This window comes from Aedes albopictus, unplaced genomic scaffold (assembly GCF_035046485.1).
Source record: "Aedes albopictus strain Foshan unplaced genomic scaffold, AalbF5 HiC_scaffold_606, whole genome shotgun sequence".
Taxonomy (NCBI): domain Eukaryota; kingdom Metazoa; phylum Arthropoda; class Insecta; order Diptera; family Culicidae; genus Aedes; species Aedes albopictus.
The window spans coordinates 1-15,254 of record NW_026917428.1 but is presented as its reverse complement, the minus strand read 5'-3'; the positions used below and the strand labels follow the sequence as shown (position 1 = coordinate 15,254).

The following is a 15,254-nucleotide window of genomic DNA, read 5'->3' as shown; positions in this document are numbered from 1 at the left end:
TGGTGTATAGATTCCAACAGCGATGTGAATTCCGGGCCTCTTGCACGGTACCACTTTTGGTGTCACTCAATGCACAACAACAACGCTCCCACCACAAGTCTCGCACCATACCATGCTAATTTTTATTCGTTCCATGCCATTCACTTTGAACTCTCTAATTCCAACTTGGCAGTACAGCCAATAGAGATAACGTGCAGTTCTCAATCAAAGGACCCAAGTTCGATTCCCACTGAACACCAATTGTATTTTTTTAATTTGAAAATCTTGAGCCGTATATTGGTACTCTCAATCGTAATAAGATCATGCATAATCGTATATTTAGACGGATAAAATCGGCGAAATCGTAGAAGTTTTAAGAGAAATCGTAAATTATGTTGGATGGAATCGCAGTAATCGTATATATGTTTCGATATGGCCTCCACTTTAGTATGTATATGCCTGTTTCGTGCGTTGAATACGATTTCTTCGGTGCTATATATGTGTGACTATTTCAGTTGCAATTTGGATATAGCAACCAAATTGCTGGCTGGGAATCCTGGATGGAAAAATCCCTAGAGGGATTCGTAGAAGATTTTCTTGGAGACCCTTGGAGGAATTATTGGGTAAATCCCGGGAGGAATCACTGGAAGAATCCCCACGGGAACTCCTGGAAGTAACCTTGGAGGAATTCTAAGAGGAATTCCTGGAGAAATGCTTGGGGGAATTTTTGGGGGAATCTCTGGATCAATTCCTGGGGTAATGCTTGGAGATATTCCTGGAGGAATCCCTGTAGGAATTTCTGGAGAAATCTCTGGAGGGACTCCTGGAAGAATGCCTGGTGGAATGCCTGGAGGAGTACTCCGTAATGAATTTCGTACAATAATTCTTGGAGGAATCTCTGAAGAAATGCCTGAAGGTGTCCCAGGTGGAATGCCTGCAGGAATCCTTGAAGTAATTCCTGGAGGTAATTCTGGAGAAATTCTAGGAGGAACTTCTGGGAGATTTCCTCAAATTCCTTAAACAATGACGGAAGAAATCCCGGAAGAGGAATCTCGGAAGGAATCCCTGGAATAATCCCTGGGGAAATTCCTGGAAATATTCTTGAAGGAGTTCCTGGAAGAATCTCTAGAGGAATCCCAGTGGCAATTCCTGGAGGAAATTTTTATTAGTTTTATCAGCTATCGTAGACTATAGTACATTATATGGGGGGCTCATATTCAAAGGAGAGTAAGTGACCATTTATCGATTTTGAGTTGAGCATAATCAACATACTCTTCAGATTAAAAGCTTTAAGGAACTTTTTAAGATTGTTTTTACGAAATTGGGTTGATTTTGAAGCTCCATACATTTTGTATTGGATGAAAAATTGGTGAAAAACTTTAAACCTCATTTACTCAGAGTGGGTTTTTGTTACTTACACCCCTTTGCTTCTAACCCCCTCAAATTATATTTCTTATTTTCTAATATAGTAATTATGTATGTAATACATTTAAAAATAAAAATAAAATAAATAAGTAGTATTTTATGTTTTTCTATTACTAATGGAATGTAAATATGTTTTCAAATTTTGCCTAGACATGCCTAGACATGTTTCGCAATGTTTATTATAAGCAACAATCATGCGACTTATAGGCCGAGTTATAGGCCTAAACTTGGCGTAGTTTGTTCGGTGGTCGTTATTTACATTAGAATAACTAGCCTCAGAAGTCCAATGTCGCGACTGTTCACGCAGAAAAAATAAATTGTAAACACAATTAAATTCTAGTTCAAACCAACCGATTTTTCAGTTTACTATAGCGACAAACTGATTTCTAGTTTAAACTGAACTGTTCTATTGTTTGATAATACAAATACTTTCATTTGTCGAAATTTTTGACAGTTTGTTAAAACAAACAGAGATATGGTATTTTCAACATGAAATAATGGATTGATTCAAACGACTGCACTTTTGCCACTAACAAACCCGGAATGTGATCAACCATGCGTTTTATTGTTTTAAACAAGCGCCATTTTTCTGCGTGTTCGTGTGACCAACATCTAGTTTGCCACGCCACTACAGCGCCAGTAGCGGTACTAGAAGTGGCAAATAAATTTTGTTTACCAAAACATAAGGTCCGCTACAACGTGGACGCTTAAAAATAATCATTTATTACAATTAAAGTTATTAAAATAATTAAATATGAAAAGTGCCTACAGCGCCATTGGAGTTGTAGTGTATTTCTATTTTATTTACGAAGTTGGAAATCCCAGTAGTAATTCCCGGCTGCAGAAATTTCCTGGATTAATTCCTGGAGGACCTCCTGGAAGAGTTCCAGGAAGAATTCCTTAAGGGATTTCAAGAAGAATTCCATAATGGCGAACGGGACGATCAAGGGAATATCCGCCATTGCTCTGTTCCTACTAAGATGGTAATCTCAGATTCTACTTCACATTTTGCTGCAAACATTTATAATTGTTTATGCTCTTTTGCAGTGCATATGCTGATTGTTTTTCATCATTTTCTGTGCGATAGAAATCGAGATTACCATCTTCAAAATCGCGAGGCAAATTGTTAGAAAGAGAGGGAAGATACGAAAAATAACACGGCGTCCCGTATCACCTTAAGGAATCCTTGGAGGAATTTCAAAATAATCTCTGATGCTGTTCCTAAAAGAATCCCATATGGAATTCCCGAGTGAATCCCTGGAGGAATTCTTGAATGAATTCTTTAAGGAATAACTGGAAGAATTGCTGAAGAAACCCCAGGAGGTATGCCGGAAGTAATTTCTGAGAAATCCCAGGAGAGATTTTCAAACGAAATATTAGAAAACGTTCTGTGGGAATCTCTGGAAGAAATCGGATGAAATCCATATCTGCGGCAGTTTCTGGACGAATTATTGAAAGCATCCTGGATGGATGAACTCCTAAAGGACTTTTTGTGGAAATTTCTGAAGGAATTCATGGATCAATTTTTGAATAATCTCTGGTAGAATTAACTGAAATAGTTCCTGGAAGAAATTCATGCAGAAATACTTCGAATGATTCCAGCTGGAATTGTTGGAGCAATCTCTAGTGGAATTCTTGATGAGTTATATGGAAAAATCCCTTAAATCACTGGAGAAATACCTGTAAAAATATGAAAAAGAATCTATGGGGAAATCCCTTTGGGAATCCGTGGTTACATTCCTTCAGAAATCATCTAAAAAAGCACTGAAATAATCGCTGGAGGAACCTCTAAAGGCCTCCCAAGAGTATTTCCCTGAGGAATGTCTGGAGAAATCCCAAGAGAAATTCTGAAAGAACTTCTGAAGGTGTCCCTCAAGAAATTCATAAAGAAATCCCAGGTCTTTTGCTCTTAACATGACGTTTGTTTGATTTTATTTATTAGTGAAAATTATTCGTGAATTATAAGCTACTACATGCTATCAGCATTGAGATCAGTATATGGTAAGGTCCTTCTCTTTCCTTGCTGGAACCGGTTCCGGCATGTCAGAAAAAATCAGCATGCTGTTTTAGTATACATACCATAAATAAAAATCACAAAATAATTTAGCCATTCAACCACGCTTGTTGGTGTAGATTCTATGATGCTATTAGAGGAATACTTGGCGAAATTTCTTGTAGTTTTTGAGAAAAAATGTTTGATAATTATGGATCAAATTCCAAATTATTAGAATAGTATATTTTTTGAATGAATTTGCCTCGAACTTTATATTATGCTTTTGGTCGAAATACGAAGTGACCGAACGTGCGAAAATTGATTTTTAACCTACTTAGAAATGTCGCAACTCAATTTGGATTAGTGCATATTGTTGCTCTTAATTAGCTTAATGATGCGCAACAGAAAAAATAGATTCAAATTTACTTCGCAGCTGCAACTTCGCATGTGCTTCTAGCGACGACTTCGATTTGGTGGTGCGACGATAATATCACTCTAAATTGAGTGTGAACACCAAGGTGAACACACTCATGTGCACGCCGAACGGCACCCAACCCTATTCGTCGTTCCCTTCTGTAACTATAATTGCCCATTAAACGGCACCCTGACACTCGAATGCCAAACTGCGCGCGCGTGATGCAACTTGCGTGCAACAATCCGCGGGCAAAGATGTATGTGTGCTTACCCGAAAGCTTGTAACATACACAAAAGACACAAAACAAACCAACCGGGGGGTCTCACTGAACCGAAATCATTGTCATGATCAGAAAAGATATAAAATATAGCGCATTTAGTTCACCACTGGACTATCGCACTAGTTTTCACGAGTGCGAAAACGCTAATAAAAGTGCGCGATTGCATCAAATCACCTCGGTGTCTTCAGAGCACTTGTTCTCTATAGAGTGAAGAAATAGTGCGCCGAAGACATCAACCTGATTTGATGCAATCGCGCACTTTTATTTACGTTTTCGCACTTATAATGTCGCAGTTCGCAGTCCAGTAGTGAACTAAATGCGGTATAAATAAAATAAAATAATATCAATAAATTTTTCATTGATTTTATAGTATGTATTTAATTTATCCCATAGCTAAAACTAGATTGGATGCTTGGGGAATTGTAACATTCTAGCATTATGCAATTAACGTACAGGATGTCATACCTTTTTGAAGAAATTTGTTCCGATCATATTCAATCGGAGAGCCCCTCATCTGTGTCCGAATCGCCTGGTGTGCGTAGGTGTGAGTAATGTTGCATTCAGTAGTCACAGCAGCTTGCGGTTGTGTTGCGTGCCGAGCGCAGAGCAGCAGACAGAAAAGGCGAAGAAAAGCAGTAGAGCGAACGATAAGAGAAGACGGTCGGATTTTGATACTCTTCTTGTGTGTGCGATACAAAGTTGCTGCGAAAAATAGAGATCCCGTTTCGGGGACATAACAAAAGCAACCGAAACTTGCGTCATATCACGGCTGGCAGCACCGGATCAATCCGGGTAGTGTTTTCCGGTGCCGAAAAGCGGTCCGGAAGCGAGAAAAAGGTAAGCGAAAAATCGTCTGGATCGTCGCCTCGGCGCTCCAGCAAAGCGCACAAACGTCGCGTGTGTTTTTCGAGGACTTTTTCATGACGTTTTTTTTTTCTCTATTTTGCTGTCTCCCTTTTTGACGTTACGGGGCTGGCGTCTCTCTTCGACATCCGACTGGGATCGGAATGATCAAAACAGCAGCAGCGAGACGGTATTTGTGGCCGCGATACAAGGATATTCCAGCAGCCGTCGGAAAGTGTGGAAGTTCTGGGTCAGGAGGAAAAATGAATCCAGCGTTGGACTACCGACGGAAATAGAAAGGATACAATATATTGTGTAAGAGTGACTAATTAGCAGACGGAAGCAGGAAGAAGCGAGGATTTTCGAGAGGTAGAGCAGTAAGAAGCAGGATAACCAAAATGGCCAGCAGCAACCGCACGATTCGTGTATTCAGCCTGTTGGTGATTTTTTGGCAACTGAAGGCACAAGTTCAATCGGAACAGCCTCGACCGGAGTTGCAACAGCAGCAGCAACATCAAACTGACCAGCTTGGTTTCGGGGCACAGGAGTTGTTTTCGTCGTCTGCGGCGCAGGATTTGATGGACGAAATGTTACAGAGAGGCGAGGCGGTGGGCAGGGGTCCCGGAATGTTGGACAAGACAAGTCCAGAGTTGGTGGGAAATTTGGTTTTCCAGCCCAGTTTGCTGGATTTCCTGGAACGCTCAATCGGTGATCCGCACAACCAGGTGGTAATCCTGATCAATAAACATAAGAGTCGAAGCGTATTCCTGGGTTCAATCTCCGGAAGCACGCCGGATTTCTACAGTTCATACTTCAAGGAATCCGTAATTCCGCCGGAGGGAAACACTACATTCAACGTGGTGTTCCTTCCGCGACAGCTTGGAGCAACAGCCGGATCGATTGAGATTCACACCTCGTTTGGGCTTCTCCAGTACCAGGTCAAAGGCGAAGGAATTGCATGTCCTTATCGACTGAAACCATTGGTGGGTCTCAAGGCACCTCTAAATGCCACACTTACGCCGGAGATAACCCTGTACAATCCTCACGATACTCCACTTCAGATTGTGGAAATCTACAGCAGCGGAGGGAACTTCCAGCTAGAATTGCCCAGTGGCGCCCAAGAAGGTCCTCAAGCCCTATGGGAAATTCCTCCGCACAGTACCAGGAGCGTGATCCGCGTCAGATTTCACGGGAAAACTCCCGGTAATCATACGTCCTACGTGCGAATAAAAATATCCGGCGGAAGTGAAGAGCCAACTCTTATTGACAAGATGTTGGTGGTTCCAATCGAAATCGAAATCCGGAAGGAAACCGGTCTCTACACAAAGGTGCCCTTTTTGGATATCACAGCCGATGGTGGCGGAAAAGAAAATGTGACCAAGGTAAGCTGGAATATTACCAACTCTGGAGAACGCCCGGTCGTATTCACATCGTGGGGCGTTTTTTCCCAAGAAGACAATATCAATGGTCTAGAAGTTCATCTCATTAAGAAACCTCCGTACATGCTTCACCTCGAGATTGATTGGAGCAAAATCTATCCAGGCCAAAAATCAATAACGGGTAACATTATAGTATCGTATGCTTACCAAATCTCTCGGCACGATGATTCAAACTACATCGAAATTCCCATTTCGGTGCAAATTCTCCGAGGAAGTCTAAAGTACGAACCGGACGTTTTGAAATTTCTCACATTCGATGATGGCCAGCAGTCGAGTCGAAACATGCAACTTCAAACCCCAAGACGTCTGGTGATACGGAACGGCTTCAACGTGCCATTAGCTATTTCCAACCTCACTATACCGGAAAATTGCTCCAGAAATTTTCGAATCGAAGCATTCCGGCCCAAGATCCTGCAGCCAGATCAGGAGGAAACGCTCCTCCGGATATCGCGCATTCTCACCGACAACCTGAACCGGTCCATCTCGACCTTCATCCGCCTGGCGACGAACGTCTCCGATTACGATCTCCCCATCCACAGCTACACTGGGAAGCTGAAACGGATTCTCCCGTTTTCCACCACCACGCCTCGACCTCCGGCCGACTATGAAAAGCTGGACCTGGACGAAAAACAGCTGAACTTTGGCATCCTGCCAACGTCGACGATTGGCGAAACGCTGATTGCCTTCTACAATCCGAATCCGGTCGGGATCGCCATCCGGCACTGGAAGGGAGCCATCACATCCGAAGGCTCCGGCGCCCCGACCATCACCGTGATCCTGCGCGGTTGCGGGCCGCACTCCGGGGAAAATCTCATCCTTTGTCACACCATTCAGCCGCACCACTGGATCGTGTTCCAGGTCAGCGTGCAATCGAGCACGACCGATAGCTATCGGGGGCGGTTCAGCATCAGCACCGACTTCGAGGAGCTAGTGACCCCGATCAGCTTTACCACGGCCGTCGGACGGCTGGAGCTTAATCGGGAACTGTTGCGGTTCGACGATTGCTTCCCGGTAAGTAGACGTATGAGTTTAATTTTAACAGAGTAGTTTAGCGCGGTTTTTGCGGCGAATGCGTTATCAGTTTGAGCGATACGATGAAGATAGATGAAGAATGGGGTGTGTTACTTGTTTGTTTGTTATTTTCGCCTCGGTTGTTTCCGATTATGGAACAGCTGTTCAGCAAACGACAGGCAACTAGCTAATGTTTATTATTAATATGAGTTTTGTTGCCCCACTAAATGATTATGCCCTTCATTGCAGCGTCCTCGCCAGGGAGTGGTAATCAATCTTATGACAAATATGACTAGATAGTGTTTTTTTTTTAATTATTGCTTTGAGTTGAAGTCCGTTTGCGTGATGATCGAAACAATGCTAATCAAACAGATTAGGCAAACTCATTAGTTAGGAACACGATGCTAAGAACAAGTACAATTACAGACAAGAACACGAAAATCAACATTTTTTAAATTGATTTTGCTTTGCGAAAATGGACGGATTCTGTGGACGCATCGTGAACTTGAAATAGTACCTGGAAAATTCAACATCATACTTCCTGGGTAATAATTTCATAAAGGTTAACGCCCGCAATCAATGCAGCTAATGGAACATATTCAGCGTACATTCCCAGCCATTATGCCGTTTGGCATAAAGTTCTTTGACATACTGATCATTTGACGACATAATTCTGAATGTAAGATGTGTGAAGATGAATAAATAAGGTAAACCAAAATAGTTTGTGTTATTCTACTGCTTAAGATCCCATATATTTGACCTTTCTTTTCCTGCTGTGTCAATAATGAGTCTATGTACATGTATGTTAGCATCGAAGCGAGAGATGAGCCAGCCTAGGGCTGCAAATCTTTAAAGATAATAATAATAATCGAAGCAAAGTAACACAGAAATTATTTTTCAGTATGGAAAAAATTACCTTAATGTGTCGATATCGAGTCAAGGAACATCGATCATGGAGGTTCGACTGTATATCAGAGTAGCAAGGCTCTAGCAACTGCTAGATATTTGAACTATGTTCTTCTTGAAAGAATTGGCCTCCTAAAGAGAGGTCATGTTTTGTGAAATCTTAATTTGTATTTAAGTGATTGAGTCGTTTCAGATAAACTAAACGGCTTAAAAAAATCGATTAACCGGTAATTTTACCAAAAAAATCTAGATTAAGTTTAAATAAGGGCAACAGTAACATGATCGAACTCTCTCCATCGACTCTTTCTTTTAAAAATTGAACTGACAAGATGCAAGTTTTATTAAAGTTTTTTTTTATGTTTGGACGCAGCTAATAGGGAACTGGTATTTTGCTTTTAAACTTCCAAATTTTCACGACATAATCCTTTACTTTTAATCGCCAATAAAAAGTCAATTAGGGAATCGCGCCACTTGGGCGGTGGCTTCTATTTTCGTCTGTTTTCCGCTATAACTCAGTCAAATTTGAACCAATTGACACAATTTTTGGAATGCGGTGAGATAGGTATAGTATCTACCCGTGCATAACATTTCAAGTCAATTGGTTTAAAATTGACTGAGTTATAGTGGAAAACAGACGAATATAGAAGCCACCGCCCAAGTGGCGTGATACCCTATGTTGTTACTGTTCAGCTGTTGGCGCAATAAGCTCATGAGCCTTTGCTCACTGCATTATTTATTGACAATCTACAAAAGGGCATTATTTCTACACATATATACATAATAGATATTGTATCAATATACCGATTCTGCATTTGCAGTTATCGTTTTAAGGGTGGTATACACCACACCCAACTAACAATTGCAAGTCACAAATAAACAAGCTTGCTGAATTGTTGCCCAACAATGGTAATGATAGCTAAACAAAAATTATGCTCTACACATTACTGATTATATGATTTTTCATTTTTTTAAAGTTTAATAAGAATTTTATTCGACAAGCACTGATTCCTTTACAAAGTAGTTTTACAAAACATTTAACTGCTTCTTATTAAGCTGATGTATCAATAAACATGTGCTTTTCACTTTCAGTGCTTTCGATTTCAGTGCGTCATACTTCGATTCGGAACTTTGTTCGGATAATGGGGGCTAAAACTGTTAAGACAACCAAGTTATCAAAGAACCAACACGTTGATCAGCAGAATCATTTCGATCGAGCCATGTACTATGTTTAACGAGATGCTTGGGTCGGTGCATTTGACATTTGAATGCTCACGTGCTTACTGAATATGTTTTCTACAGTAACCTAGGTAGGGGAAATTACCTATTCTCGGCCGTTTTGTTCTCTTCGTCTTTGGACGTTTTTTGAAACCTATTGAACTCAGAGTTGGTCTCAAATCCTTCCCAACTAAGCTGAATTATTTGAGTTTCAGGCAATTTGACTGACAAAAACCCCTCATGACGAAGAGAACAAACCTGCCGATAATACCCATTGTCACCCTAGCTAAATAGCATTCAGAAGTCGACACCTTTCCTATCTTGATACATTGTTTGCTACAAAGTAACTTTAATCCAACGCCGAGCGTATAGTAGAGCACCGTCTTCGTCGGTCTTGGGCGATGTTCCTCCAGTTTCCCCGAACGTGTAGGGATAGTAGATCTTCTTCAACGGCGTTCACGCTTCGTGACCGTAGTGGGCAACCTGAAGAATCAGCGACTTATACAGAGCGAATTGTGTTTGTGTTTGCAAGTTACGGGACCTAAGCTGGCTACGCAATCCGTAAAAAGCCCTATTCGCAGCTTCAATACGCCTTTTCACTTCATGGAAAACGTCATTGTCACATGTCGCAAGTGTTCCAAGATAAAGAAATATTTCAACAACTTCAAACACATCCCCATCAACAACTACCTTAGCACTAACACCACTAGGCCTGCTTCTGTCTCTATCCGCTATCATGTATTTCGTCTTGGTAGAGTTAATCGTCAAGCCTATCCGCGCTGTCTCTCTCTTCAGAGGAGCATAAGCTTCCTCCACTGCCCTACGATGCCGATGAGATCAATATCGTCCGTAAAACCGAGGAGCATGTGCGAACGTGTGATGATAGAGTCATTCCTCTGCACGCCTGACCTCCTAATCGCTCTTTCGAGTGCAATGTTGAACAATAAATTTCAAAGAGCATCCCCCTGCGTTAATCATCCATCCAAGGTCACAAACGACGTAGACACTTCGTCTGCGATCCGAATACTTGATTTTGATCCATCCAGCGTTGCGCGTATCAGCCTAATTACTTTCGCCGGAAAACCATGTTCTGACATTATCTGCCAAAGCTCATTTCTTTTCACTGTATCGTACGCTGCTTTAAAATCAATGAACAGATGGTAAGTCTGGTGATCCCTCTGTAATTGGCACACTCCAGTCTGTCAAAAAGCCGTTCGTTAGATCACTAAGGGGGCATCCATTTAGTACGTCACGCTAAAAATGGGAATTTTCAACCCCCCCTTCGTACGGGTTTTTCCTATATCCAATACATTGCTTGTCACACTTTTCAAAACCCCCTCCCCCTCTAAGCGTGACGTACTTTATGGATGCCCCCTAATCGGTAATAAATCAATAACTTTTTCCACAAGCATCCAATTGTTTTGCGGTCTTTGAAGGAAAGTTTCATAAATGATTTTCCTGCAAGAAGCGTTTATCGATTTGAATTAAGGAGACAAAGAGCAACCTCTGGGATTTTTTGTTTGAAAATGTAACGTTTCCCATAGTAAATCATATGCAAACTTTGAACCGCTTGCGCTAAATTATAGTTTTACCGATTGCGTTGAAATTTTGTACAGTTCATTTGGGACCTAAATGGAATCGAAAAAGTCGACTGGAGCGAGAATTTGATGTTTGTCCCATAATATTGGACATATAAGGCCATTCATTTTTTTTTTAAATTTAATATCGATCTTTGTAAATATATGGCAATATGTGGTGCACCATTCACAACATCTGTTCAGGTAATCTACTAATACTCGGAATCACATGAAGCAAAAAGTGCTTAAGGATGTTTAAAGATACATAGGGTAAGTGTTCCAATTATGGCTATAGTACCAATCATTCGCCATAGTTTATTTTCACCCTTTAACGGCGTAAACCAGCAAGAAAAAAAATGTGAACAATAGATCACGTTCACACTCACTCGGTTGCACTCATTTAAATTCCACATTTTGCTCAAATTATGGTAGAAATAAATCATCTTCCTTAAAATTTCGGCTTCCTTGCACAATGCACCCTTTTTCGCCATAGTGTACCAGTTATGGCTAATCCCATAAGGAATGCATGCAAATAGTGCGAAAAGGAACCGAAGTTAAAAAATGTAACCATAATTGGAACAGGGTTCCTATCATTGGCACACGCTGTAATAAATACTAAAAGTAGTTTTAGCTCTGTTTCTATATTTTTCCTTTAAAGTGTGGAAATTTCGCTATCTTTTAACATATTGATGACATTCGTAGATCTTCTCGTTATTTTTGTACAAATAGTTTTCCTTAGATAGTGCCATAATTGGTACATCCACCCTACTTGAAAGGTGTCGATCAATCGATTTAAATCGATTATTTCATTACTATTAATCATTACTATTAGTCTCATTCTCTACAATACTTTTCCCCGAATTTCGGTTTCCCGAATGTCGTTTTCCCAATCGCCGATTCTCCGAATGGGGCTTTACCCCAAATGACCCATTTCCCCGAATTATATATTAAGTATGCACTCTAATGCACCTTTCTCTATTTTATCGTCTGTTCTTCAACGTTTTATGACTCTCCAGACGTTTGGCAAACAAATGAATGAAGAATGGCGATATTGCTCCTTCTTTTCATAGGTGGTCGTTCTTTCTATAACTATATTCTCTCTCTTCTTCTTCTTGGCGTAACGTCCTCACTGGGACAAAGTCTGCTTCTCAGCTTAGTGTTCAATGAGCACTTCCACAGTTTTTAACTGAGAGCTTCCTCTGCCAATGACCATTTTGCATGTGTATATCGTGTGGCAGGCACGAAGATACTCTATGCCCAAGGAAGTCAAGGAAATTTCCTTTACGAAAAGATCCTGGACCGACCGGGAATCGAACCCGTCACCCTCAGCATGGTCATGCTGAATACCCGTGCGTTTACCGCCTCGGCTATATGGGCCCTTCTATAACTATATTATGCTTCCTAATAACTGTCTACTTCAAGGTCGGATAACTCCTTGAACAACCTTTTTCCTAGGATCATGAACATTGTGTGGTAAAGGATCACTTCGATCAAGAATGTAATGTCATTCGGTGAAATGGGATATTCTGGTAACTGACATTCGGGGAAAAGTAGCACAATCGTTTTATTAGTTTTTTTTCCTTTCTAAGGATTCTTTGGCGGAATTTCAGTCCAGTACCTTCTCGGTTTTCCGTGACCGTTTTTAACAAACGATGAGGTATATTTGGAATGACGTTACTTCTTAGCTCTGCGGTTCTTTGACTGAATTTAAGATAGACCAAACAATGTCTTTGTTTTACCTTTTATTATTGTAGAAAACTATAACATGTTCACTGTAGTCCGCCAATTATTGGGATCCCGCTATTATACAACATGTCTATCAGCATTGACTATTTATCAATATATTGTGCTGCCATTCATTGGTACACATACCTAATTATTTCTTGTGCCATCAATACTAATTCCCATCTGTTTCATTTCTTCCAACCCACAGGGAAAAGTTTGCTCCTTGAACCTGACGGCACATTCAACGTTCCTATCGAAGATCCACGTCCAGGGCATCAAGACCGATGTAGACGGCATCGAGTTTATTCCGGCGGTCGACAGTCGGCATCCACCGGTGATCCATCCCAACACGGTGACCACCGTCGGCCGGTTGCTGTTCGATCCCAAAGCCATCTGCAAACTGGACTGCTACAGTAGCTTCGATCTGCTCTCCAAACCGTTCGGGGTCAAGTGGATGGCCACGCTGGACAGTTACGAGCAGTATCGGAAGTTGGACGGGGAGAAAATTGGACAGCAGTTGAAACTGTATTCGGAGATGAGCAATTCGTGGAAGAGCATTCGGTTCCAGCTGATTACGGACCCGATTCGGAAGTTTGAGTTCAACGCGTCGGTAGACCTGGTGTGGCCAAAGCTTCTGACGGAGAATATCCACTTCCCGATGATGCATACAGATACGGAGGCGATAAGACTTATAACAATTGACAATCCGTCGGATCAGATTCTGTTCGTGCACTTGGTGCTGCACGACGTGAAAGTTCACGGGAAGGACACCAGCGGATTTCCTGCGGAGATACTGTCCAAGTGCGACAACTGTAGCTTGACTGAGGAGAATGTGTTTTCGTTCTTTTTGTTCGAGCATGATGATATCTACGTCAACTATGTGAAACCCAGGTCGATTTTGAAGATAGCTGTTAGATTTAGGACCCAAGTGCCAGGGACTTACTCGACCATTTTCTACATGCGTAACAACCTTACGTTGATCGAAGCGGTTTGGGTCCAGGCCAGAGCCGTAATACCGCAGTTCAAGTTCGGGAACCGAAAGCCTGGTTCTCCGACGGCGCTGCAGTTTGAAATCACCGATAAGCACCTGAAGTCGTGTTCAAAGTTCGAGGAACCGGGAGTTGATCCGGTGGCGATCCAAACGAAGCGATCCTTTACGGCACGAAACTACGGAGAGATTGATATTAAGGTTGCGGGCATCCGGGTGGAGGATATCCTTTGCGAAGGCTATGGGTTCAAGGTGCTAGACTGTGCCCCATTCGTACTGGAACCAAATTCCAGCAAAAAGATTGAAATTGCGTTCTCTCCGGACTTCACGCTGGCAAGGGTGACCAGGACGCTCATTTTTGACACTGATACAAACTTCCCTGTCAATTTTACCCTACTGGGAACGGTACCTGCGCATGGGCTTGAATCCTGCAGCTCGAGCTTGATCCGGCCAAAGTTCGAGTCCATTTTAAGGATCATCCTGATCTGTTTGCTTTCGTTGGCCCTGGTTGGAACATTGATGGCCGCATTCCTGGATGCAAATAAAGTCATCAAGGATCACTTTTTCAGTCAGTCAAGAGATAGGGGTCCCATCCAACCGCCTCTGGATCTGCGACAAATTGCACTGCAGAGTCCGTCATCTACCGAAGAAGTCCCTGCAGACAAGGGTTCGACTAATCCGAACAACGCCCGGAACAACCAGAACCAAAGCGCAAAGAAGAAGCCTCCGCCCAAACAGCCCAGTTCTAAAGCATCCAATGGAAGTGCTTTCAACAGGACGTGGAATGATTTCACCTCAAAGCTTGGAAGAGGATTTATATCCAAGTCTTCTGAGACGGTGTCCAGCAAAACCTCGCCGGAAACTGATAAACGGACTCAGAAAAACCGACGTTCCATTACTCCTCCCAAGGAGCACACTCCGCCCACAACTCCTCCCACCGCACCAAACAGCACCAAAGACCGCAACAAAACTACAGTCGACGAAGATTGCAGCTCAACTACAACGGAAAGCTCAGAGACATCGTCGTCCTCCACGGCGTCCTCCCTGTCGTCAATTTCGGCTTCGTACAAAACGCCTCCAACCAAATCATTTAACCACTCCACCAATCATCATCAACATCACGCTTCGAGTAGTAGAACTCCGCCCAGTGAAACCAAATCGGATTCCAGCTCAATCGCCAGCATCAGCAACCATAGCTTCAACAACAACAACAACGGTAACCATCATCAGCAACACTATCAACAACAGCAATCATCAAAGATGGCGACGGCTACGGTATCGCCTACTTCGTCGCACCAATCTGCAACAGTCGCTACCAACAGCAAAATGAACGTTAAAAAGACCAAGAGCCTTCCCCTCGGATACGAGTCCATCGGTGGCGTTTCTCTGTCCCTCGGAACATCGATTGTCGCACCGTCACCGCCGCAGCAGAACGTGAAATCCACGTCGACGTCGGTG

At 42.3% G+C, this 15,254-nt stretch overlaps 1 protein-coding gene across 2 annotated transcripts; it reads left to right on the top strand.

Moving 5' to 3' along the window:
- Positions 1 to 4,643: 4,643 nt before the first annotated feature.
- On the top strand, positions 4,644 to 15,251 carry LOC109419966 (transmembrane protein 131 homolog; the record flags this gene model as incomplete). 2 transcript variants are annotated; one of them, XM_062843882.1, is given in 3 exon segments in its annotated part: positions 4,644 to 4,929; positions 5,113 to 7,385; positions 13,017 to 15,251. In XM_062843882.1, coding segments are annotated over 2 exon segments (4,287 nt in total), but the record flags the coding sequence as incomplete, so codon positions are not given.
- Positions 15,252 to 15,254: the final 3 nt, after the last annotated feature.